The following is a 27,869-nucleotide window of genomic DNA, read 5'->3' as shown; positions in this document are numbered from 1 at the left end:
ATAGTTATGCTAATTTTCGGAGTAATCGGACCGTTGACAGTGCGAACGCACGCGTGACTGATGTTACACCTTATTAGCACTTTATTTATGCTCGAGTCAGAAATACACAAATACGCACTATCAGTCAAATCGGGAAACAACTTAGTAAACTCTTTAGCGACGCTCAGTGCATATCTTTCACACACTCAATTGGTTTTCTTGGCACTGGTTTCTACAGCCACTCCACTGCTCGAGCGGTATCGGAGTTGTTCGAACACATACTAGAGGATTTTGTGCGACGTTATCATGCCTGCATGCAGGTTGGGGGCCACCACACTGAACAACTATTGTGAATGTGTCACCTCGAACTAGTTGTTAGTACAAAAATGCGGTCCCACCAATTTTTATCATTGCCAGATGATCAATAGTAAAACTGAATTTATTTTTCTTCGTTTTCGCTTGTAACTTTGAGCTAAATTGCCTCCAGGCAACGATTCCTCACCTCAAATTGACACATTTCCCCTTCTCTATCATTCTTGAGATTCTATAATATAAACACCCTGTTATGAAGCTTGACTATATTTAACATTTCTTTATTCTTCTTCGAAAACTTGCATTGTTGTCCGTCTAAATCACTTCTTATCTTAGCAGCGTTCGGTATATTTAATATGCCCTACACAATTCTAGTTTTCTAAGCTCTTATCAATAATTATGTAATACTGGACATGGCAGTTTACAAAATATAACTTAACAATGTTGTTGTTTTGTTGTTGTTGTTGTTGTTGTCATCAGTCCTGAGACTGGTTTGATGCAGTTCTCCATGCTATTCTATCGCGTGCAATCTTCTTCATCTCCCAGTACCTACTGCAACCTACATCCTTCTGAATCTGCTTAGTGTAGTCATCTCTTGGTCACCCTCGACGATTTTTACCCTCCACGCTGCCCTCCAATGCTAAATTTGTGTTCCCTTGATGCCGCAGAACATGTCCTACCAACCGATCCCTTCTTCTAGTCAAGTTGTGCCACAAGCTCCTCTTCTCCCCAATTATATTCAATAACTCCTCATTAGTTATGTGATCTACCCATCTGATCTTCAGCATTCTTCTGTAGCACCACATTTCGAAAGCTTCTATTCTCTTCTTGTCTAAGCTATTTATCGTCCACGTTTCACTTCCATAAATGGCTATACTCCACACAAATATTTTCAGAAATGACTTCCTAACATTTAAATCTATACTCGATGTTAACAAATTCCTCTTCTTCAGAAACTCTTTCCTTGCCATTGCCAGTCTACATTTTATATCCTCTCTACTTCGAGCGTGATCAGTCATTTTGCTCCCCAAATAGCAAAACTCCGTAACTACTTTAAGTGTCCCATTTCCTAATCTAATTCCCTCAGCACCACCCGTCTTAATTCGGCTACATTCCATTATCCTCGTTTTGTTTTTTGTTGATGTTCATCTTATACACTCCTTTCAAGACACTGTCCATTCCGTTCAACTACTCTTCCAAGTCCTTTGACGTCTCTGACAGAATTACAATATCATCGGCGAACCTCAAAGTTTTTATTTCTTCTCCATGTATTTTTATACCTACTCTGAAGTTTTCTTTTGTTTCCTTTGCTGCTTACTCAATATACAGATTGAATAACATCAAGGATAGGGTACAACCCTGTCTCACTCCCTTTCCAATGACTGCTTCCCTTTCATACCCCTCGACTCTTATAACTGCCATCTGGTTTCTGTACAAATTGTAAATAGCCTTTCGCTCCCTGTATTTTACCCCTGCCACCTTCAGAATTTGAAAGAGAGTATTCCAGTCAACATTGTCAAAAGCTTTCTCCAAGTCTACAAATGCTAGAAACGTAGATTTGCCTTTCCTTAATCTTTCTTCTAAGATAAGTCGTAAGGTCAGTATTGCCTCTCGTGTTCCAACATTCATTAGGAATCCAAACTGATCTTCCCCGAGGTCGGCTTCTACCAGTTTTTCCATTCGTCTGTAAAGAATTCGCGTTAGTATTTTGCAGCTGTGCCTTATTAATGTGATAGTTCGATAAATTTTCACATCTGTCAACACCTGCTTTCTTTGGGATTGGGATTATTATACTCTTCTTGAAGTCTGAGGGTATTTCGCCTGTCTCATACATCTTGCTCACCAGATGGTAGAGTTTTGTCATGACTGGCTCTCCCAAGGCTGTCAGTAGTTCTAATGGAATGTTGTCTACTCCGGGGGCCTTGTTTCGACTCAAATATTTCAGTGCTCTGTCAAACTCTTCACGCAGTATCATATCTCCAATTTCATCTTCATCTAAATCCTCTTCCATTTCCATATTATTGTCCTCAAGTATATCGCCCTTGTATAGACCCTCTATATACTCCTTCCACCTTTCCGCTTTCCCTTCTTTGCTTAGAACTGGGTTTCCATCGAAGCTCTTGATATTCATGCAAGTCGTTCTCCTTTCTCCAAGGTCTCTTTAATTTTCCTGTAGGCAGTATCTATCTTACCCCTAGTGAGATAAGCTTCTACATCCTTACATTTGTCCTCTAGCCAGCCCTGCTTAGCCATTTTGCACTTAACAATAATTACATAAATATCCAATTTACTTAGGAAGAATTTGACATGACAATAACCAAATGAAAAACAAAAATAAACGTATTACTTCTGCAGCTATGTGCAATTCTTTTGATGTACTTCAAATTGTAGCTATCTCAGTATAACTTCGGTTTACACCTACACCGGGCTGAAAAATCTTGTGTTATCATATTAGTATTTTCCACAATTATTATCTCCTAACAGACCATGTGTACTCTAGTACCTCTGGTAAGTGTGTGGCTTGGTAGATGTCCAGCCAGCACAGCTCCGTACGGGTTTCATATACAATGAAGAGCCAAAGAAACTGGTAAGCTTGCTTAATATCGTGTATGGCCCCGAAAGCACGCAGAAGTGCCGCAACACGACGTGGCGTGGACTCGACTAATGTCTGAAGTAGTGCTGGAGGGAACCGACACCACGAATCCTGCAAGGCTGCCCACAAATCATTAGAGTACGAGGGGGCGGAGATCTCTTCTGAACAGCACATTGCAGGGCATCCCAGATATACAAAATAATGTTCATATTTGGGGAGTTTGGTGGCCAACGGAAGTGTCTAAACTCAGAAGAGTGGTCCTGAAGACACTCTTTAGCAATTCTGGACGTATAGGGTGCCGCATTGTCCCGTTGGAATTGCCCAAGTGCACCGGAGTGCACAAAGGACATGAATGGATGCAGGTGATCATACAGTATGCTTACACACGCGTCACCTGTCAGAGTAGTATCTAGAAGTACCAGGGGTCCCATATCCAACAGCACACGCTCCGCACCATTACAGAGCCTCCAGCAGCTTGAACAGTCCCCTGCTGACATACAGGGTCCACGGATTCATGAGGTTGTCTCTATACCCATACACGTCCATCCTCTCAATACAATTTGAAACGTCCCTCGTCCGACCAGGCAACATGTTTCCATGCATCAACAGTCCAATGTCGGTGTTGACGGGTCCAGGCGAGGCGTAAAGGTTTGTATCGTGCAGTCATCAAAGGTACACGAGTAGGCCTTCCGCTCCGAAAGCCCATTACATCTACATCTACATCCATACTCCGCAAGCCACCTGACGGTGTGTGGCGGAGGTTTCACTGCGTGGTTCGCACGCTGACACTTGTTTTTGGCCCAACTTTGAAATCTGCAGCAATTTGTGGAAGGGTTGTTCCTCTGTCACGTCAAACGATTCTCTTCAGTCGTCGTTGATCCCGTTCTTGCAAGATCTTTTTCCGGTTACAGCGATGTCGGAGATTTGACGTTTTATCGGATTTCTGATATGCAGGATCACTAGTGAAATGGTCGTACGGGAGAATCCCCTCTTCGTCGCTACCCCGGAGATGCTGTGTCCCATCGCTCGTGCGTCGACAATAACACCACGTTCAGACTTGCCAATGCAGCAGGAGTAGCTAACAACTGCTCCGGACACTTGTCTTAGCTGGCCGGAGTGGCCGAGCGGTTCTAGGCGCTGCAGTCTGGAACCGCGCGACCGCTACGGTCGCAGGTTCGACTCCTGCCTCGGGCATGGATGTGTGTGATGTCCTTAGGTTAGTTAGGTTTAAGTAGTTCTAAGTTCTAGGGGACTTATGACCTCAGCAGTTGAGTCCCATAGTGCTCAGAGCCATTTGAACCATTTTGAACACTTGTCTTATATAGGCATTGCCTAACGCAGTGCCGTATTCTGCCTGTTTATATATCTCTGTATTTGAATATGCATGCCTATACCAGTTTCTTTGGCGCTTAGGTGTATTAACTACTTGAGACTACTTAGCTAAGTGACGTTAAGCGCTGTAATTATAATTCACTGTTAGTTTATGGTGCGATTCGGTATAATATCGAAACATCACACTACGCTGCAGATAAGCGACCCATAACGTTACTAGTTAGTGATGTATTCATATTAAACTAAATGACAGTTACATCCGATAGGCCCGCCCGACTAGCCGCGCTGTCCAACGCAGTGCTTTCCGAGCTGGAAGGCGTGGCAATCACCGGCCCGAATCCGCCCGGCGGATTAGTGTCGAGGTCCGGTGTGCCGACCAGTCTGTGGAAGGTTTTTATGGCGGTTTTCCATCTACCTCGGCGAATGCCGGCTGGTTCCCCTAATTCCGTCCCAGTTACATTATGTCGGTGATTGCTGCGAAAACACTGTCTCCACGTACGCGTACACCATAAGGGTGGCGGTGGGGTGGGTGGACTGCTGTAGGCTGTTATGGGCTTGTGAAGCACTGAGGGCTGCGAAGGGTCGAAGCCTCTCAGTCGTTTCTAGGTCTCCGGTTTAATTCGCACAATACACAATAAACAAATCACAGTTACGTCCGACAGTATTGTGCACATAGTACATACAGTTGACGCACTTCAGCGTTTCTATTGAAGCATTTATTCGTGGTCATTCTCACTTGTGCATCGCGACAGAAACTCACTCACCATCGACACTACTGAGATGTGGTCAAATCTCACACCCTTCATTGACGTGTTCAATGCGATTCACCCCTTCTCTCCTGTTAAACCTGCCAGACCCGCAATTCTGTCTCTATTATTAATGTCTATCCTGAACTTTCGGTGCTTCTAATTAACAGCTTTCCGCCTTAACGGAGCTTATTCCTCCCAGCTCGTCGTTGTAGAGGGCATACGAAAACAACATCAGGCGATCCTAAACCGCCACATTCACACGACGCGCCGGCCGCTATGACCAAGCGGTTCTAGGCACTTCACTCCGGAACCGCGCTACTGCTGCGGCCGGCAGTTTCGAATCATGCCTCTGGCATGGCTATGTGTGATGTTCTTAGGTTAGTTAGGTTTGAGTAGTTCTAAGTGTAGGGGACTGATGACCTCAGATGTTAAGTCCCATAGTGCTTAGAGCCATTTGAACCATTTCACACGACGCTGATGGCCTCTTTCCTCCTTTTTCTCTGCATTGGAACTATGGACCGGATTCTTTTATAAACTGAACTGTACCTCCACTGGGGTAGTCTTTCTCTGTTTCTTGGAAGAAGACTGTGTACCTGGCGTGTTGTATTCCCACTGTCCCAATCCCGGTGTCATTTGTCAAGTGTCCAGTTTCGAACATCTGTCTTTATTGTGGAGTCTGTCATTTAATGTACTTTATCTGACTTATTTCGCAGTAACCAGTACGTTACGACAATATATCTCCTATCATTCTCAGGAGATACCTCTCCTGCACACCTCTTCGTATGACTGTGATGTAGCAGGTGGAGTTGGGGATCCCAAAAGATTGCTGCTTGACTGTAACTTTCATAAATCACGTACCAATCCTGACACAGAGATAGGAAATCATGTTGCCACAGGTTGCTCATACCTTCTCTCAATCATCAACAGGTTAAAGCTACAACTCACATACAGTGTAAATGATTTACCACGGTACAATTGTTGAAAATATACGACAGTTCATTGACGTAATGTGACAGATAACATTTAAGCCACATGTTCATAACCGCAACACAGGAGGCTTTACATATCATACAGTGTAATAAACTATTCCGGTATATTGCGATGGGACTGAGATAAGACCTTTTCTTATCGCTTGGTGTCGCTTATCGTGTGTGCTATAGACAGAATGAAAATCGCGTTAGATCCTCCTGAGCCCCAGGATCCTGCGTAAACCGTTAATCGCTGCAGTCACAAGAGGTTCATAGTAAACCGTACTATTGCAATGTCACTGTTGGCAAACAACTTACTAACAGCACCAGCCATTCTCATGCTCGAGAAGGAAATTAAATATCTTCGACAAAACTACACCCCTGCAGCGCTCACATCACTTCTGACATACATGTTGCTTCAAGTACGATCAATTTCCTCGAGCGAATCTTCAGCCCATAAAGGCTTAACATTTGGCATCGATTATTACGTGAAACCAAGAAGATATGACAAGCAAGGGACGAGAATATTCGATTTACTAAGGAGCTATTTGTCGCAGCGTAATCTCTCTTCGCTGCCGAGGTCGCTAAAGCATGTCTGTGCAGTAGCGTCTGACTCGAGGATAAGTCGCTTCGAATTCGAATGGTGGAAGAAATTTCCACATGTGTAGACTCCACATATCATTTAATTGGTTTCTTTTAAGCAATGAATATTTTCTGCCTAAATGAAAAATTACCATAGAATATTATCCCGCAGTACATCAGGGAATGAAAAATTGCAAAAAATATTAAATTGTTGATTTCTGTGCCCCCGACGTTGTTAATAACCCTGATACAAAAGTAGCGGAACGTAAACGTTTTAGCAGATCTACTACTTTTTTTCAATGTAAGTTTTCATCGATATGCGCACCCTAGAAATTAGAACTTTCTACCTGGTTTATTATAACCCTATAACATGAGGCTAAAGTAGTAAGAATAACAATCAATAACTGTTGTAGGCCTATTTTTTGGAGATCTTCATTTACATTTCACATTTCACAGAGTGAATCCTATTTGGATCGACGTGAAGAAACAGAATTTTGTGTAACAGGAACCTAATATCCACTAATTAAAATACCTTAATTCATCCTGTGATTGAAGCTCTCGTTTTGCTATATGGGTCAAATACCCTCTTCTGCGACTGTAATAAATTCATATTGAAACCAATGTCTTAGTATGACTTCATTAATGTCCAAAAGACTGTATTTAACCTTTGTATCTTGTATAACTGTGACTGGGGAAGAAAGACGACGGAAAACAAAGAAGACAACATGTCTTTTTGTCCCTGTTTGCTTCCTAAAATATTATTATGGAAACGTGGTTCTGCCTTGAGCAAACACAATTTTTTTCTTGATTAACACCCAAACATGTTTCAGTGTCACAATGCGTGCTAGGAAGAAGAGTTTACATAACCCGTGGTGGCATGAAAAAAAATCTTTAACACAAAACCACTTCAATCACTTAGAATGGAAAATTTTTCAATTTGTGAAGAAACAGCCGGCCGGATTGGCCGAGTGGTTCTAGGCGCTACAGTTTGGAACCGCGCTACCGCTACGGTCGCAGGTTCGAATCCTGCCTCGGGCGTGGATGTGCGTTATGTCCTTAGGTTAGTTAGGTTTAAGTAGTTCTAAGTTCTAGGGGACTGATGACTTCAGCAGTTAAGTCCCATAGTGCTCAGAGCCATTTGAACCTCTTTTTGTGAAGAAACGTAGAAAAATGACCCTGCTGGAAATCAGAAAACATAACACACAGAATGTATTAAATGATCAAATGCAATTTCCTTTTTTCCCCTTTTCTAAATTAACTTTTAGTTACAGATAACAGAGTAAAATTGTAAAGTCAAGATTATTTTTCATTAGTTCATAAATACACCTCTACAAAAAGAACTTCGTTGCCGTTCTTAGTCATGCGATTTTTTTTCTGCGTGGCAAAAAACCGTAATATTTTCTGTGTAAACACTCTACATGTTATCATTTTTTATCTTTTGTGTAAATAGTACCTGTGCAGGTCGCATGTCGTTGTATCAGTTGTCAGCTGAAGATGGCCTAAGACGCCGAAAGCCAGTTCGCGACCAAATAAATACATGTTTTATCATAATTAATGGCCTAAATCCTTGCAGATGACGGTAGACGTTGCTAGAGACAAAAAAGTCTTAGTAAGCATAGGTCCATAAACGAACCGTTTGCGAGATAAATGCGACTTCGTGGTTAGTAGTCACCACTGACTTGATTCTGTGTAAACATCACATGCCGGTCCCTGGTCCGGTCTTTATTTACATTTTCGAAACGTGGAGTTCTAAACAGAATCGGCACAACAATACAGCATATGCTCAGAGTGCCACTCATATCAGTTGTTAGCGGATCGTCAGTAGTGTTGTACGAGTTTGGTGGTAACGTGGAACATTGCGGTAACAAGGAGTGTGAGGGTATGCTTTTCATCCACGATACTGCTGACGTCACTGTACGGGAGGCTCCACGCTTGTACCAAGAAGCGTACCGTGTCCGAAGACACCCCGAGGGTCGAACGTTTACAAGGGTGCGTCAGTTCCTCCGAGAAACTGGGAGATTTAACAAGTTGTGGGACCGAGTAGGCCTGCACGAATTATACCTGTGCACGAACATGTTGTGCTGGAAACAGTCGAACACTCCCCACGAATCTCGACAAGGGGACGCGCCACACAAATTGACTACCGCATGGCGTTTGATACAGTTCCCCACAGTCGTTTAATGAACAAAAAGAGCATGTGGACTATCACACCAATTGTGTGATTGGATTGAAGAGTTCCTAGATAACAGAACGCAGCATGTCATTCTCAAGGTAGAGAAGTCTTTCGAAGTAAGAGTGATTTCAGGTGTGCCGCAGAAGAGTGTCGTAGGACCGTTGCTATTCACAGTATATATAAATGACGTTGAGGATAACATCAGAAGTTTACTGAAGCTTTTTTCGGATGATGCTGTAGTATATCGAGAGGTTGAAACAATGGAAAATTGTACTGAAATGCAGGAGGATCTGCAACGAATACACGCATGGTGCAGGGAATGGCAATTGAATCTCAATGTACACAAGTATAACGTGCTGCGAAAACATAGAAAGAAAGATCACTTATCATTTAGCTACAATATAGCAGGTCAGCAACTGGAAGCAGTTAATTCCATAAATTACCCAGGAGTAGGCATTAGGAGTGATTTAAAATGGAATGATCATATAAAGTTGATCATCGGTAAGGCAGATGCCAGACTGATTCAAAATGGTTCAAATGGCTCTGAGCACTATGGGACTTAACTGCTGAGATCGTCAGTCCCCTAGAACTTAGAACTACTTAAACCTAACTAACCCAAGGACATCACACACATCATTGCCCGAGGCAGGATTCGAACCTGCGACCGCAACGGTCGCGTGGTTCCAGACTGTAGCGCCTAGAACCGCTCATCCACTCCGGCCGGAATGCCAGACTGAGATTCATTCCAAGAATCCTAAGGAAATGCAGTCCGAAAACAAAGGAAGTAGGTCACAGTAAACTTGTTCCCCCACTACTTGAATACTGCTCACCAGTGTGGGATCCGAACCAGATAGGGTTGATAAAAGAGTTAGAGAAGATCCAACAGAGAGCAGGGCGCTTCGTTACAGGATCATTTGGTAATCGCGAAAGCGTTACGGAGATGATAGAAAGATTCCAGTGGAAGACTCTACAAGAGGGACGCTTAGTAGCTCGGTACGGGCTTTTGTTGAAGTTTCGAGAACATAACTTCACCAAGGAGTCAAGCAGTATATTGCTCCCTCCTACGTATATCTCGCGAAGGGACCATGAGAATAAAATCAGAGAGTTTAGAGCCCACACATAGGCATACCGACAATCTTTCTTTCCACGAACAATACGAGACTGGAATAGAAGGGACAACCAATAGAGGTACTCCAGGTACCCTCCGCCACACGCCTTCTGGTGGCTTGCGGAGTACAGATGTAGATGTAGGTGTAGAATGAGCCACAGTTGTGTTTGCCGAGTAATGTATCACAGTGTCTGTCCGCCTCAGAGTTCAGTGTCTCAGGCGGTCTTTGATTCTATACCAACGTTCTGTTGGTGGATGCAACAACAATCTGTAGGCAGCGCTACGTTTGACCAAAAACATTTATTTTTGTCTTGTTTTCCGTTATCCGTCGTTCTTAGCTGCTTCAAAATTCATGTATGTGTGTTCCGTCTTTGCAACTACATGAGTGCCAGCCGGAGTGGCCGTGCGGTCCTAGGCGCTATAGCCTGGAACCGCCCGACCGCTACGGTCGCAGCTTCGAATCCTGCCTCGGGCATGGATGTGTGTGATGTCCTTAGGTTAGTTAGGTTTAATTAGTTCTAAGTTCTAGGCGACTAATGACCTCAGAAGTTAAGTTCCATAGTGCTCAGAGCCATTTGAACTAAATGAGAAGCAGCATATTTTTTCCCTGCGGGTTTCGCTTCTTTTATTTATAGGCAACTTCAGTGGCGATTTCCAGTGTCGGTAGTAGTCTAGTGTGTGTGGTGATCGATAAAATACACCTCCAGGACCTATGTTTACCGAGCGTTACTGTTGCTTCTATCGTTGTATTCTTCCAACAATATACGTTTCCGCCACCAATTGTTATACACCGTGAACAATTTTGCAGAACATGAAGATGTTTGCAGTTTAATATTAAGAGAAATCACATTTCCATAATTATAAACTACGAGAGACGTTCAGTAAGTAACGCAATACATTTTTTCTTGGCTAGTTTCATTGGAAAATGTGAAATATGTTTCGGGACATCGTGGAATATTTCCGCTTGGTAACAGTACTGTACGTTACCTTCAAAACGTCATCTGTAATGGAGGTGGGTTCCAAGCAGAGAGCTGATACTGAGTTTCTTTCGGCCGAAAAACAGAGCACCGCCGATATTCGTAGGCGCTTGGAGAATGTCTACGGAGACCTGGCAGTGAACAAAAGGACGATGACTCGTTGGGCGAGGCGTCTATCATTCTTTTTTTTTACTTCTTTAAAGTCAGTACCGCCATTAGACGTATATTTACAGCGCTACATCTACACTTACACAGTCATAATTTGGCTTCAAAGTGCCATTATCAAGTTTTTAAGTGTTATACATTGCCTAATATGGCATACTGTCGTATTAAAATACACTATTAGATACATTGTATTTTAATACGACAGTATCCCATCTTAGGCAATGTACAACAATTAAAACACTTGATAATGGCACTTTGAAGCCGAAATCATGATTGTGAAAGTGTGAATGTAACACTGTAAATAAACAACAGTCTAATGGCGGTACTGACTTTAAAGAAATATATTATGACTGTGGCCTCGCATTATGAAAAATTATTTAGCGTCTATCATTATCGCAACAAGGCCGCGCAAACCAATCGAATCTCCCGCTTACCGGCCGGCAGCACACGTCTGTGACTCCTGCAATGCTAGAACGAGCGGGTACTCTCATTCCAGGTGAACGACCGTTCACAATCAATAACCTCGCTGCTGAACTGGACGTCTCTGTTCGTAGTACTGATACACTCATCCACCGGTTGAAGCACTCGAAGGTGCGTGCCCTCTGAGTTCCTCGCCGTCTAACAGAAGACCATAAGGAGCAACGAAGGAACATCTGTGCTAATTACATACTCGTTATCAGACGAAGCGACACAATTTTTTGTCGAACATCGTCAGAGGCGATGCAATATGGGTTCATCACTTCGAATCAGAAACAAAACGGCAATCAATGGAGTAGCACCACACCACCTCTCCTCCTAAGGAAAAGTTCAAAGTCCCACCCACAACCGTTAAAGTCAAGGAGACGGTCTTCTGAGACTCTGAAGGGATTATTCTGCTTGAAGTCCTCTCTCGCGGTGCAACGATCAATTCTGAAGACTGAGTGAGGCGGCAGAGCAGTTTGCACACTGGACTCACATTCTCTCTGAGGCTCTGAGCACTATGGGACTCAACTGCTGTGGTCATCAGTCCCCTAGAACTACTTAAACCTAACTAACCTAAGGACATCACACACATCCATGCCCGAGGCAGGATTCGAACCTGCGACCGTAGCGATGGCGCGGTTCCAGACTGAAGCGCCTAGAACCGCTCGGCCACGCCGGACGGCCATCACGTAAATCTGCACATCAGATAGGAGCTCACGAAACTTCATTGGACTGTCCTTCCACATTCATCCTACAGCCTGGATCTCGCATATTCCAACTTCCAATCATTTGACCCAATGAAGGATGCACTCAACGGGAAACAATGCGTGGTTGATGGTAACGTTATTGATGCAGCAAGACGTGTGCCCCGAAGTTGGCTATGTGGGGAGACTATTTTGAAAAATATTATTTTGTTGCGAAAAGATTTGGGAATAATATGATGTATTGGAATCCTGAATAAAACCACTCTTCTTTCAGAATAAAATGGGTTGCTTTACTTACTGAATGCCCCACTTACACTGCAAGTATCATGTCCAAAATTATCTTAAAAGTGAAAGTATATAACCCAAAATTGTTTCCTTTTTAATTAGTGGAAGTATCAAAGATAAAATTGTTCCAAAATAATTATTCAACAAAGCTGCATCTGACTGCGTCTGTGAACTTGTTTCGTGCACTCCTCCATTTTGCCAGTAATGAAACATGTATTTGACTCAGCAATCAATATTAAGAGAATAGTGCCGTTTGTCCAATGGCATTAAGATGGTACTGAAAAATTAATTTTTGGCCCTGATGTTTACTTAATAAAATTATAGCTTGACTTGAATAATGCCAGTTGTGCAATGGCATAAAATTAGTTATTTGAAATAACTTTGCTCTGATAACTTTAGTTAGCGACTTCTATGAACCGCACATATATTTTTCATGGAGGCCTCATTTTCTTTACGTTCTTTCATTTGGTGGGTAACTTCACTTTGCTACTCATTTTCATATTCAATACAAGCAAAGGATGTTGATTATGTTTCAGGTTGTTAGATTTAACCACAATGTTGATCTCTCTCTCTCTCTCTCTCTCTCTCTCTCTCTCTCTCTATGGTGTTACAAAAAGGTACTCCCAAACTTTCAGGAAAAATTCCTCACACACAAATAAAGAAAAGATGTTATGTGGACATGTGTCCGGAACCGCTTAATTTCCGTGTTCGAGCTCATTTTAGTTTCGTCAGTATGTTCTTCCACCTACGCTCAATGGAGCATGTTATCATCATTTCATACAGGATACTCTACCTGTGCTGCTAGAACACGTGCCTTTACTACACTACATGTGATTTATGCACGATGGAGCTCCTGGACATTTCAGTAGAAGTGTTCGTACACTTCTCAACAACAGATTCGGTGACCGATGGATTGGTAGAGGCGGACCAATTCCATGGCCTCCACGCTCTCCTGACCTCAACCCTCTTGACTTTCATTTACGGGGGCATTTGAAAGCTCTTGTCTACGCAACCCCGGTACCAAATGTAGAGAGACTCTTCGTGATCATATTGTGGACGGCTTTGATACAATACGCCATTCTCCAGGGCTGCATCAGCGCATCAGGGATTCCATGCGACGGAGGGTGGATGCATGTATCCTCGCTAACGGAGGACAGTTTGAACATTTCCTGTAACAAAGTGTTTGACGTCATGCTGGCACGTTCTGTTGCTGTGTGTTTCCATTCCATGATTAATGTGATTTGAAGAGAAGTAATAAAATGAGCTCTAACATGGAAAGTAAGCGTTTCCGGACACATGTCCACATAACATATTTCCTTTCTTTGTGTGTGAGGAATGTTTCCTTAAAGTTTGGCCGTACCTTTTTGTAACACCCTGTATATATTGTTAAAAATTTAAGTCATATACAAAAGCTAACATTTCCAACGTTTTTGTGGCACCAATCACTCTTACAAAAAATTTTACAAAATGCTTACTGCGTTAAAACGTGGACATACAAATCCTGACTCTGAACATTGTCTAACAAAAGCCATTTTGAAATCATTTTGTAGCTTCTTCCATTATCGTGCTAAAGTTTACTCAGCGTACAACCTGAAAACTGCAAAGGGCGAATCCTACCTTAAAGCTGTCAACAAACGTCCGCTTCCTCCGGGCACCTAACTGCGACCACCCAGTTTTTTACTGCGTGCGCCCTGCTCTCTTAACCATCAAAGTACCCCCTACTCAAAGATATTATACTCATTCCACCTAGCGGTTGGCAACTATCGACTTTATTTTCTGGATCTACCCCGATCAGACCTTAGCACATACCTTTCAACATTAATAATAAGTGCAGTATTTTTACAAGTACGAAACTGGATGAGCTGCATTTCTTCAAGGATTGAAGGTAGTTAATTTTTGCAGTAGCTAATAACTTTAGCGAAAATGTCGTTTACTATTTTCTCTCGGATATTGCTCTGTTTGCTGGACAATAAGGTATGATCTGCAAAAAGGACTAATTTTGCTTCCTTGTCAAATAAGAGCAATGAGGGACCCACGATCGAACCCTGTGGATGTGTCAGTGTTCCTCCAAGTCGCTGTACCGCCTGCAGGTGGGAGCGCAGCGCGCTGAGAGGGCGCCATGGGGCTGAAGGTGCCCGAGCCAGACGTGGGCGCCGGCGACGCGCGGCGTCGCTCCAGCGCGACGCAGCGCCTCCAGGAGGCGGGTGCGCTGCTGGACGGACTGATAGCCGCCATCGGCTCCAGAGGCCGCTTCCAGACGCGCTTCAACCTCATCTTCAACCTGTGCTTCCTGGTGCTGGCCGCCATGCCGCCGCTCAACTACATGATCGCCATGAGCGTGCCCGACCACTGGTGCCACGTGCCCGGCCGCGAGCTCACCAACTACTCGCTCGACGAATGGAAGGCGCTCACCATACCCAGGTCAGTGACGTTCTCAGCTCGTCAGTACAACCGACTATAGATCCAACTACTCACGTCCTACACTGATCCGTAGAATCACCAGCTACAGACAATCTGTGGCCGTAACGGCATTGAAACAGAGGACGACACAGGAACAGTCAAAATTTTAGACGTCATTTTCCAAAACTGTTTCACACAGGAGGTAAAATATCTGGGAGTATGCGTGCGGAACGATTTGAAGTGGAATGATCATATAAAATTAATTGTTGGTAAGGCGGGTACCAGGTTGAGATTCATTCGGAGAGTCCTTAGAAAATGTAGTCCATCAACAAAGGAGGTGGCTTACAAAACACTCGTTCGACCTATACTTGAGTATTGCTTATCAGTTTGGGATCCGTACTAGATCGGGTTGACGGAGGAGATAGAGAAAATCCAAAGAAGAGCGGCGCTTTTGGACACAGGGTTATTTGGTAGCGGTGATAGCGTTACGGAGATGTTTAGCAAACTCAAGTGGCAGACTTTGCAAGAGAGGCGCTCTGCATCGCGGTGTAGCTTGATCGCCAGGTTTCGAGAGGGTGCGTTTCTGGATGAGGTATCGAATATATTGCTTCCCCCTACTTATACCTCCCGAGGAGATCACGAATGTAAAATTGAGAGATTAGAGCGCGCACGGAGGCTTTCAGACAGTCGTTCTTCCCGCGAACCATACGCGCCTGGAACAGGAAAGGGAGGTAATGACAGTGGCATGTAAAGTGCCCTCCGCCACACACCGTTGGGTGGCTTGTGGAGTATAAATGTAGATGTAGATGAAGATCACGTTGTAGTACGCCTTTAAAGGCCGCTTCACACATGTCAGTGACGCGACAGTGCCATAGCCGACTCGATATACCGCTGACTTGCTTCGAAGTACTGTTCTAGGAATTTAAATCAGTGTTCACACTCGCCATTACTAACAAGGGAACCTCCCCATCGCACCCCCCTCAGATTTACTTATAAATTGGCACAGTGAATACGCTTTGAAAAACTGAACACAGATCAATCGAGAAAACAGGAAGCAGTTGTGTGGAACTATGAAAAAAAAGCAAAATATACAAACTGAGTAGTCGATGCGCAAGATAGGCAGGAGCGCCGTGGTACCGTGGTTAGCGTAAGCAGCTGCGAAACGAGAGATCCTTGGTTCAACATTTAGTAGATTATCTTATAAAAATCATTTGAAGATGTTTTGCAAAGTACATATAGTAGAAACATCAGATCTTCCTCCTCCACAGCCAGTAGAATTTGTAAAATGTTATAGCTTCTAACATTCTACTACCAACTGCACAAAGCCACCAAAATGCGGTAAATGTGCAGGTCAACATTTTACAAGTAACCGCATAGCTAAAAACGTAAAACCAAAATGTCAGACATGCGGAGAAGATCACCTAGCAACCGATGTTAGATATCCCAAGAGGCCAAAAGAGGCCGCATCGATTGACACAACTGCCAAAGTACACTGCATCAACACACCAGTTACAAAGGAAGCTGACATTGACGAAAAACATGTTCAAGTAGATGATCTACTTAGAGCAGTTATTACAGCTCTGATCAATATACTACCTGATAGGAAGAATAAAATAGAAACAGCCACTGGAAATGTAACGAAGAAATCATCGGGAAAATTGCTATTACACAGAGCTTAAACTCCATGCATTTCCACATAAACAATCTTGAGGACCGATTACGAACAATACAAGAACCACTACAGTTGGCACCAAAGCAATGGCCACCTTTAAAAAAGAATAGTCCACAGAGAAATATACAAGTAGAAGAAAAACCTTCTCCAAAAGCTGACAGTACTTAAAACAAATACCCTAAAGAATAGAAACCAGCCCTAATTTTGAAGATAGCATACAAAAATGGATCCTCGAGAAAATAATGTAATTGCTAGAGAAACCATTATTGCTTTTGTCAATGCAAACGGTGTACAATCGAAAATTAATTTAATAGAACATCTAATAGAAAACGTCAGTGTGATTGGTATTGCAGAGACAAAGGCATCTGAGTATCCCATAAAGATCAAGGATTTTATATGCCATAGATATGATACTAATACCCGACCATATTTTATACAGTAACAATATGCATCGACATTTCACTGCTCACTGGATAAGCAAAACTATTGTTAGTGATCATCTACCACTATTAGTAAGAACTACAATGTACCATTCTATCAAAAGCCAACAAAGTGCAAAAGTAATATATGATTTAAAATACATGGATCAAGAAAAATATCAAACATTGCTTGATAAAAATATACCAGAAGTGACTGATACAACAACAACTGAAGAATTAAACCAATATAACGATGCCATTGTAGCAGCTATAAAACAATCGAAATATGAAAGTGACCCAGTAAAAAGAATAATCTAGAATAGATACCTGGAAAATATTTTGGAAACTATAAAACAAAAACGTAGGATACATCGACAGTTAAAAAGATTTCAATCAGAAAAATTGAGACTGGAATGGAACAGGTTGAATATGCTTGTTAAAAGACAATTAGCAGATTTTCACTCACAAAGATGGGCAAAAACATTTGTATTGTTAGATCACAATCAATCAGACAAGTTCTGGAAGACTTTTAAATGTATTACAAGAGATAAAATAAACATTGATCCTCCACTACAATATAATGGGAATATAATAACAGATAGTCAAGAAAAAGCACAAATTTTTAGAGAAGTTTTAATAGAAACTCATAAAATACCTAAGGATTCACTTTTTAATAATACACACAAACAAAAAGTAGAAGAAGAAATGCCAATCAATTAACATCCCCAGAGGTTTTAAATGAAGAACAGTTAGCACTGATTCAAGAAATTACAGAAGAGGAAATAGATAAAGCAATATATAATGGCAAAAACACCTCACCTGGAATGGATGGAATTAGCAGACTACATCTTAGAGCAGCACCAAGGGAGAAAATAATTAGAACTTTACACTGTCTGTACAACAATGTTTTAAAATTAAAACAAATACCGAAACAATGGAAAACAGCGTTAGTAATTATGATACCAAAACTTGGAAAATCATTAAATACTCCAACATCCTATCACCCTATAACACTATTATAAACTACTGGAAAATCTTTTGAGTCTATATTAAACAGACGATTACATAAATTTGCATAAGACCAAAGGCTTATACCTGACATACAAGCAGGTTTTAGACAGTAACATTCAACTATAGATCCGATTATTAGAATATATATTAGTATTACCAAGGCCTTAAATATCACAGATTGTGCATCAGCCTTATATCTGGATATAGAAAGAGCTTTTGATAGGGTATGGCGACCAAGATTATATTACAAGCTTATAACAAACGAAAGTGACCTTCTAGCACGTTTTTATGTACGACTAGTAGTTTACAGGAAGTGAACGAGAGAAAATGAAAATCTCGCACGTTGTTTTTGAAGACATTGTGGGTCGCATAAAACTAATGGGTAGCAGCAAGTGAAACAGCCTGCATATTTTGAACTTTTCATTATACACGCTCTGGATTGTATATATCCAGTCTATCCTTAAGAATTCCAATTCAAATCAAGATTCAATGTTATAAAAAGCATGCCCTTGCGCAACAGAAAAGTATTACGTCAGTCACCCAGTTGTGCAAGAACAAGACTGACGTTTGACATTTTTCACTTCCATACCTCGTTCAGCAGCAGTGACTTACCGACTTCCTATGGCGGCTGGTGCACGGTCACCTTTTTTCGCCACACACGCAGTCCATCCTCACTTCATCTCCGCCAGCGCTTCCGCATACTGCGTGGCGTCATTACAAACTCTCTTTCTAAAAAATATTTTTGAAATGTATCAGCACATGACAATAAGCTATACTTGCGGCTTTGTCCGGCATCTCAGAAATGTCCTTTAACACAATCCCCTATTACTTATAAGAGGGGTAAAATAAACGTACAAATGGTCGTCCTAGATGAACCGTTACAAGTGTAGCCTCGTACAGCAGTGAAACGTGGACGATAAGCGGTTCAGACAAGAAAAAATTGAAGGTTATGAAATGTGGTACTGCAGAAGAATGCTGAAGATTACAGGGGTAAATCACGTAACTAGTGAGGAGGTGCTGAACAGAATTTGAGAGAACTAAATTTGTGGCATAACTTGATTAAAAAAAGGGATAGGTTGACAGGATGCATTCTGAGACATCAAGGGATCGCCAGTTTAGTACTGGAGGGAAGTATGGGGTGCAAAACTTTTAGAGGGAGACCAAGGATGAATACTGTAAGCAGGTTATGAAGGATGTAGGTTGCAGTATTTATTCGGGGTTGAAGGCGAGCTGCACCAAACAGGTATTTGGACTGGAGACCGCAACAACAACAACAACCCCAGCAAGACCATTTCGCATTTGTTAGAAACTTGCTGACTGATCGACCTCTTCCCAGCCTCCTGCCTTACGAAGGTCGGTCTTGCTTGGTTTAAAGGGTGAAGGGCGAGTCGGCGTTCGAGCACTGCCTGCAGTACAACGTGAGCTGGGAGTACGTGGACGGTCTCGCGACGCCGGGCACGGGCAACGAGTCGGCGGTGGTGGAGTGCCAGCACGGGGTCCAGTTCGATGACACGTGGTACACGCGTACGGTGCCCTCGCAGGAGCGCTGGGTCTGCGGCGAGCGCCTCAAGGTGGCCAACGCCTTCGCCGTCCACCAGGTCGGCCACGTCGTCGGCGGCTTCATGTTCTGCCAGCTGGGCGACTAGTGAGTAAATCTTCATGTTCTCCCGGCTGGGCGACTAGTGACTACATGTTCATGTTCTGCCGGTTGGGCGACTAGTGACTACATCTTCATGTTCTACCAGATGGGCGACTAGTAAATACATCTTCATGTTCTGCCAGCTGGGCGACTAGTGAGTAAATCTTCATGTTCTCCCGGCTGGGCGACTAGTGACTATATCTTCATGTTCTGCCGGCTGGGCGACTAGTGACTACATCTTCATGTTCTGCCGGCTGGGCGACTAGTGACTACATCTTCATGTTCTACCAGATGGGCGACTAGTAAATACATCTTCATGTTCTGCCAGATGGGCGACTAGTGAATACATCTTCATGTTCTGCCAGATGGGCGACTAGTGAGTACATCTTCATGTCCTGCCAACTGGGCGACTAGTGAGTAAATCTTCATGTACTGCCGGCTGGGCGACTAGTGACTACATCTTCATGTTCTGCCAGATGGGCGACTAGTGAATACATCTTCATGTTCTGTCAGATGGGCGACTATTGAATACATCTTCATGTTCTGCCAGATGGGCGACTAGTGAATACATCTTCATGTTCTGCCAGATGGGCGACTAGTGAGTACATCTTCATGTCCTGCCAGCTCGGCGACTACTGAGTACATCTACAACTGCATCTAAGCAAGCTACCATGTAGTTTAGGGTACCCTGTAGGGGAGATAGGAGCTAGTTGGCATAAATTTTGGTTTTTGGTTTCTCTGTTTTTGTGCAACACTTGGTGGCATTCTGGTGAATCTGGCGGGTAACTAGACTTTTTAACTGCAAAATGATGTATGCCCTATTAATTAAATATATATTTAGGTAATCACAAAACAATTTTGGTAAAAGCTTGCAACTGTGCCAGTTAACTGCAGGTTGGGGGTTAGTTGAGACACGCTTAGGTGGAGATGGGATAACCTGATATGGATTGGAGTACTTGCAGAACACAACAGTTTTCTAGGAAGAAACATTTTATTTTATCAAGACTTCATGTAGCTTCATTTTCAAAGAGTAAAGTTTCAGAAAATAAATTAGTCAGGAAGAAATAATACTTGAACAAAAATAATTTATGCTTAGATGTATAAACAGCAGTATTACCTTAAATGAACAAACAATGAATTCTTCAAGAAAATAAGATCTGTTTGTAATTATGGCTACCTGTACTTTTTCAAAAAGAGTTAGTACAATGTTTTGAGTTGACCACGAATGTTGGAGTTGGGCGCTCATTTATTTAAACTGAAGGGTTCAATTTTCTCACATTTTTACTTTGGTCGTACCAAACTGAATCATCCTCATCTGGTCATCTCTAGTTTTCCTCTTTTTATCCCTGGTGGACACGCAAATCTCGTTGTCATCGATTTCGAGAACATTCCCAGCATTCTGATAGGTCTGATATTTCAACAAAACAAAGTTATTTATGTGGTAGCGTGCAGAGATCGCGTTGCCAACTTACCACAGACGTTAGCGAGGGCTCGCTGGAATCCGCAACGACCAATGACAGGCGCTTCTAAAGACCACACCTCCCCCATCAGTCTTGCAGCGCCCTCACACTGAGGTCAATATAGCGTCGAGACTGCCAGAGCTCGCCCAGTTCGAGACATCTACAGCAGTCAATATGATAGGGTAGGACAGAAACAGATAAAGTTTCTGATGAAATGTACTTCATAAATGTTGCGTTTTGTATCTCGAGAGAACAGTTTTTTAATCAGTGCATCGAGTGATGCTTTACTAGTCCAAGACAGTTGTAAATTATCAAGTACTCCTTTGGCAAAGAAGTATGTCAGAGTTAAGTAAATCTTTTATTCGTTTAAAAGTGAACTAATATTTAATGTGTTCTAGTATGATGAGCTCTCTCCCAGAGTAGCGAAATAATCCACACTTATGGAGAGATGAAAGTAGTTTCACCTGGTCGCAACAGTTTAAATGTATTCATGGTGACCAAAAGGCCCTGCAGAATGTGGGGCATTCGTTGTTGATTTTGTTCCATGTGACCTCTTTGTATTTCTTCAGGTTCACTAGGGTTCTTGGGGACAGTCGAATGAGATACTTCGCCATTATCTTGGCAGCAGGCTATAAGTGAAAGGTCTTTGCCATAGAGAAGTTCTTCAGCCTCTGAACTATCATTAGGAAGGCCACGCTGTCCTCACCTTCGACATTGATTATGTCTTACACACTATCATCGGAATGATACAAAAAAGTTGATATTGGCCGTCTTACGGGCAGTTTTTTCTTCTTCGACTTGTCAACCGTAGCCAGGTCGCCCTTTTTGATTGTACATGGCTTTTTCTTCATATCAGCTCCAAGAAGCAGCGATTCTGCCTTCGATGAGGCCATGTTGTCATAGTTATGCCAACTGATCCCATACTGAACTATGCTAGTTAGCCCCAAAGGGACATCAAAAACAAAATGGAAACCCCACAATCACATCAGGCACAAAATCACATATGCATGCAACCACAGTTAACCTCTCTTTCGAAAATTTCCATCGTGATCTATAGATTCACCAGAATAAAAAGAATTACGATCAACGAATTCACTCACCAGTCAGAAAAACGATTAGACAGGGGTCCTGTCTTAGTGACGTTTCCAGGCACACTGAAGGTACTAAAACAACATAGTAATAAGTTTATCTCAAAATAATTTGAGATAAAATAATAATAACAATAATAAATTTAATGTCAACCACCAAAGTTAATATTCAATCAGTCGCAATGACAATAGTAGCATCACTAATTCGATTAGACAAAGCAGTCAACACACCCGCACTAGAAAACTTTACATTCTGATAATAATTAAACAAAAAGAAATCAATCCCAAACCACCTCAATAAAATTCTTATCAAATTTGGACTAGTAATTAAAACACTTATTTAAAGAATAAACATGCACCTTTACATGCACTCCCCAATAGTGCGATGACAGCGCTCTAGCTCCACGGCGGCAGGAAATAGAATCTGTGTGCCAACTAGCTCCTTGTGCCAACGAACCCCGGACCCCCCTACAAATGCTAGTCACTTCCTTTCTTATTCCATTCTCAAATGAAGCGAGGGAAAAACCACCGTCTTTTTGCCTCAGTGCGAGCCCTAATTTATCTTATTTTGTCTTCATTGTCCTTCCGCGAAATGTACGTTGGCAGTAGTAGGATCGTCTTGTAGTCAACTACAAATGACGATTCTCTAAGCTTTTTCAATAGTGTTCGGTCGCTTACCCTATCGTTCAGATCATGCATGTATATAGAAGACAGGACTGGCCCTATCACACTTCCCTGGAACACTTCTGACTACACCCATGTCTCTCATGAACTTACGTTGTAGTCTACCGAGCGTCATCTGTAACCCTCACAGCTTATACCCGCTTCCTCCTGATCTGGAAGTGCTAAAATGTGCAGTAATTAATGCCTACCAATTCGTACTACGAAGGAGCAGGGTGGATCATCGATGCAAAGGTTACTACCATTCATCAGCGCCAAGAGCTACCTCTACCACATATGTTACAATGATATGCAGAGCATGGAAGTATAAGCAAAATGCGGAAGCGTATGTCAGAGGCAACATAACAATACGAAAACCCGACCAACAATTTTTGCAACGGCGTACAACATCTTCTAGGCTTTCCCCAAGAGCAGCAATGCGGCGGTCTTGTAATGAGTGTGGAACCCACTTTTAATTGCAATATTCACCATATACACCATACTCAATAAGGTTCGCAGAAAAATTCTTCATTTCCCTTCATGTTGGTGCTTATGTGCATGAAATTTTCCGAAGATCTCTTCCCTCCACATTATTTTTTTTCAGTGCCTCTCATCTCCAACTACATACGTCGAGTTAATTTAAACTGATCATCCAGAGCATATGACGAACCGCCAGTATTGCATCGATCAATATTAGCCATTTAGAATCGCCATGATTGGTCGTTACATGAATGTTGTAAACCCTCCTTCGTTTACTGGCAGTAGACAGTTGCCTAAACAAAGATCACAAAGTTTTCAAGGGGTGGTTAACAAACTTTTTATGGTAGAGTACCATAGCTGACATCCAGTGAATTTGCGGTTCAGCATATGAACTGTAATTCATCATCGTGATCTAGCTCGTGCAAGTGTAGCACGACTAACGTCTAGTGCTGTCGGAAAATCTCGTACTATTGAAGTTTATTGCTGACTCGGAAGACACGGAAAGTGAATAGGTGCAAATAATTGCAAATACTACTAATACTGTCACGTTTCTGCAGACTCAGAACATAAGGAACGACGCAGTTAATTATAAAAATTATGATGAGCACACCTTAGTACCCTAATTGTACCTGCGGAAGAGCTCTAGAAATCATTCACTACGGGAACCAGAACACCGGATTATAGTTCCTAGTCAGCCGACGTGGACATGAACGTATACCTGAGAAATCTGTAATGACAGACCTAATCCCGTATCGAAGGGCGTGTGTCTTGGAAAAAGGTAGTTGTGGAACGGAGTGTCACGGAGAACATTCTTGACGGAGAACGTAGTGCGATGTTTGTGAGACTTCTTTCATTTCTTCCAGCTGCGGATAATGTCGTTTCTAGCGTGCCTTTTGCTCTAACTCGGGACCAGTAATTTTCCATTCGTTTCTTGTGAGACTCCTTTGTTCCGTCAGTCCATACGCAGTCTGTTTTCAATTTTGACTCTTCTTTTAAACGCTGACGGGGTTGACATTTCATTTTGATAGCGTCACATTTCTGGGTGTTTTCATATGTTATCTCCACTTCTTGAACAGCCTATTAAAATACAATGAACTGGACTCACCTGAGACTTTTGTCTTGAAAATAGGTCCAAACCCCGTTGGTCACTCTTCTGGGTCCCTTTGCCTCGTGGTATCTATCACCTTTCCGACAAGCCGATCCAGATCGTTATTGTACCATTCACAGCACTTTCCAGTTCTCTTTTCGGGTCTGAGAGCTTCCTTTCGTTGTCCTCTAACTTCTAGTCGAGACAACATTTCCTGTTCGTCATGAATCATTCTGCTGCATGCAGCGCCTCAGGTCCGATGTTTACACAGTAGTGTCTGAGCTGGCGTTAAGCTACAAGGGTCGTTTGTCGCAAATAACTCAAAAAAATATCTGTGTTCTTATCAGAAATGACATCCGCATTCGTTTATAATCCATGACTTGTACTAATTCAGTACAGATACTGAAACAATATTGAATTTATACGTTGAAAATACTGCAAAACGTTAATCGCTAAAACCAGAGATACGTGCTTCACGAGCAGAGAGCTTTTTCTTAATTTCTTGCTAACAATTCTCCCCCTTAGAAAGTGAATTCATTTTGGTCTTTTCGAGGCCGTTTTTGGCAGAAAGCACGAAATTCGATTCGTATTTGGAGTTAAAGTCGCTGCTGACTTTCTCTTTTTTCTTTGCGTGCTAATTGAGAGGAAAAATTAAAAATAGATTGTCAGAATGTAACTTACACTACTGGCCACTAAAATTGCTACACCAAGAAGAAATGCAGATGATAAACGGGTATTCATTGGACAAATATATTATACTAGAACTGACATGTAATTACATTTTCACGCAATTTGGGTGCATAGATCCTGAGAAATCAGTACCCAGAACAACACCCTCTGGCCGTAATAACGGCCTTGATACGCCTGGGCATTGAGTCAAACAGAGCTTGGATGGTGTGTACAGGTACAGCTACCCATGAAGCTTCAACACGATACCACAGTTCATCAGGAGTAGTGACTGGCGTATTGTGACGAGCCAGTTGCTCGGCCACCATTGACCAGACGTTTTCAGTTGGTGAGAGATCTGGAGAATGTGCTGGCCAGGGCAGCAGCCGAACATTTTCTGTATCCAGAAAGGCCCGTACAGGACCTGCAACATGCGGTCGTGCATTATCCTGCTGAAATGTAGGGTTTCGTAGGGATCGAATGAAGGGTAGAGCCACAGGTCGTAACACACCTGAAATGTAACGTCCACTGTTCAAAGTGCCGTCAATGCGAACAAGAGGTGACCGACACGTGTAACCAATGGCACCCCATACCATCACGCCGGGTGATAGGCCAGTATAGCGATGACGAATACACGCTTCCAATCTGCGTTCACCGCGATGTCGCCAAACACGGATGCAACCATCATGCATCCGAAAAAATGACATTTTGCCACTCGTGCACCCAGGTTCGTCGTTGAGTTCACCATCGCAGGCGCTCCTGTTTGTGATGCAGCGTCAAGGATAACCGCAGCCATGGTCTCCGAGCTGATAGTCCATGCTGCTGCAAACGTCGTCGAACTGTTCGTGCAGTGGTTGTTGTCTTGCAAACGTCCCCATCTGTTGACTCAGGGATCGAGACGTGGCTGCGCGATCCGTTACAGCGATGCGAATAAGATGCCTGTCATCTCGACTGCTAGTGATACAAGGCCGTTGGGATCCAGCACGGGGTTCCGTATTACCCTCCTGAACCAACCGCGTCTTTAGCACGTCACCTTCGTGGTATAGCAATTTTAATGGCCAGCAGTGTAATTTTTACCCCGGTACAAAAGACCTCAGTCTCGAAAAATTCCGGTAAAAAATCATTACTGCAGAAACTACTACCACCACTGGGGATTTTGTAAAAAGACGTTACGAATGTCGTATCATTGATAGAAAAAGACAGCATAATTAGTGTTTTTAAATTTCTACATCTACTTTCATGGGTCATATATACGGTACATTGGCCATCACATTAGTGAATTGCGTGGCCGAAAGTGACAGACTGGTGTGTGTGGTAATCACAGCAGCACGTCGGAAGTTAACCGTCTTTCAACGTCAGATGGTCACTTCAAGATGCGTGGGGTCACTAGAGAAGTAGAGTTTCCAACATCAGCGACGTCTACAGTGAATATTCGCTACTGCAGTTATAATGTTTCCACAAAAGTAAACCTCTATACAGGACAACAGCTGGTGTTTGATGACTAATGGCTTCTGCAGAGCCCCACAGGGTGTCTGGAAGTCATTCTACCTGATTTTTCGGACACAAATGCAGTGCATAGCCTTCACAGTGGGGGAGTGGCTGGCTATTAACCGCACATCAATTGCCTTCCTGCGACCTTTGGCCATTCAACGTAAACACTCCTGAATAGATCACCATGTGCATATCGGTCCTCTCTTTCAGGGACTTAATCTCAAAAAATGAGTCTTTTTAAAAGAATTTTACATTCCATTAGATTTTTCCTGTGCAGCCAAACGCTACACAAGACTTACGACACTACGATATACAGAAACTGACCTTCACTCAATGAGTGGCCTGCAGCCTGTATTCACTTACCAGGTGATCGAGCTGTTGCTGTCCATACAATGACCTCTTGTGCTGTCATCTGTTTTTTATGCTTCCATACTTCCTCGTCGCTCATTGTTTCTTTCTCTCTCTCTCTCTCTCTCTCTCTCTCTCTCTCTCTCTCTTTCTGTCGCTCTGTCCTCCAACGAGACGCATACTGAGATAATTGTGCTGGTGTCTGGTGGTGGCGCACTGGAGTCGTTCTAGAGTGTTCAGCACTGGCAGCCCTGCATCCTGTGTGGAGCTTTTTGTCCAGTGGCTGTTGTGTGCCCGCAGCCTGGGCCGGCGGCCGCAGTTCTTCCTGTCCATGGTGTTGGCCAGCCTGGCGCGCAGCCTGCTCGTCGTGACGTCATCCATCTACCCGCTCTTCCTCATCGTCTCCATCTTGGGCGGCGCGCCCATCGGCGCTGTCTTCGAGGCGCCATTAGCCCTCAGTAAGTATAAAACCTCGCACCACGCCTACAATAAGCCACACTGTGCGACAGGAGCACGAGGAGTATTGTGCCCCAGCGGTTTTCTGCAGGAAGTAGGGAAATAGTGCGCTGAAAACCATACAAGGATACTTCCATAACATTGTTAACTGGCTGCCAGACCTGTGCTTAAACATGTATCCTTACCTATAGAGGGTAACACTGGTACCAGCTGATACATCCGAGTGAGGTTCAATCTCCTATTATCTCGCTCACACTTTCCAAAATGCAGAAGATCTACTGAATACGTTTAAATTCATTCTTATGTCTGTGTACCACAGGCTATACGTGGTAAAGCAGCAGACCCATCGACTTCCTTCCAATGACCTCACTCTCAGTTCTATTTCAGAATGATACAGACCTAACAAATTTGTCAGTACCTCTCTATAAAACATATATACTTGTTCGTTCCATACTAGGCATAGTCCTATTGGATGTGATAAGCCCTTCTCTTCCTGTGACCTTTTCACTGACTCACCCAGCCACCCATAGGGGACCCATAGTTTGATGTGGACTCGAAACCACGCTCCAACTTGGCATTTTTCACTTTAACAACATAGTGTCA

General features: G+C 42.9%; 1 protein-coding gene across 3 annotated transcripts in view; it reads left to right on the top strand.

Annotated features, from left to right (window-relative positions):
- Nucleotides 1-27,869, top strand: part of LOC126335018 (carcinine transporter-like) — a 145,786-nt gene that overhangs the window by 71,730 nt on the left and 46,187 nt on the right. For all 3 annotated transcript variants that reach the window (XM_049997845.1, XM_049997847.1, XM_049997846.1), the window contains exons 2-4: nucleotides 14,480-14,810; nucleotides 19,267-19,536; nucleotides 27,111-27,268. In XM_049997845.1, coding sequence (XP_049853802.1) covers nucleotides 14,509-14,810; nucleotides 19,267-19,536; nucleotides 27,111-27,268 — 730 coding nt within the window. In that variant the 5' untranslated portion in view covers nucleotides 14,480-14,508. The remainder of the gene's footprint in view (nucleotides 1-14,479; nucleotides 14,811-19,266; nucleotides 19,537-27,110; nucleotides 27,269-27,869) is intronic.

Source organism: Schistocerca gregaria, chromosome 2 (genome assembly GCF_023897955.1).
Source record: "Schistocerca gregaria isolate iqSchGreg1 chromosome 2, iqSchGreg1.2, whole genome shotgun sequence".
NCBI lineage: Eukaryota > Metazoa > Arthropoda > Insecta > Orthoptera > Acrididae > Schistocerca > Schistocerca gregaria.
The sequence above is the reverse complement of the archived record's forward strand: the minus strand, read 5'-3'. Positions and strand labels throughout refer to the sequence as shown.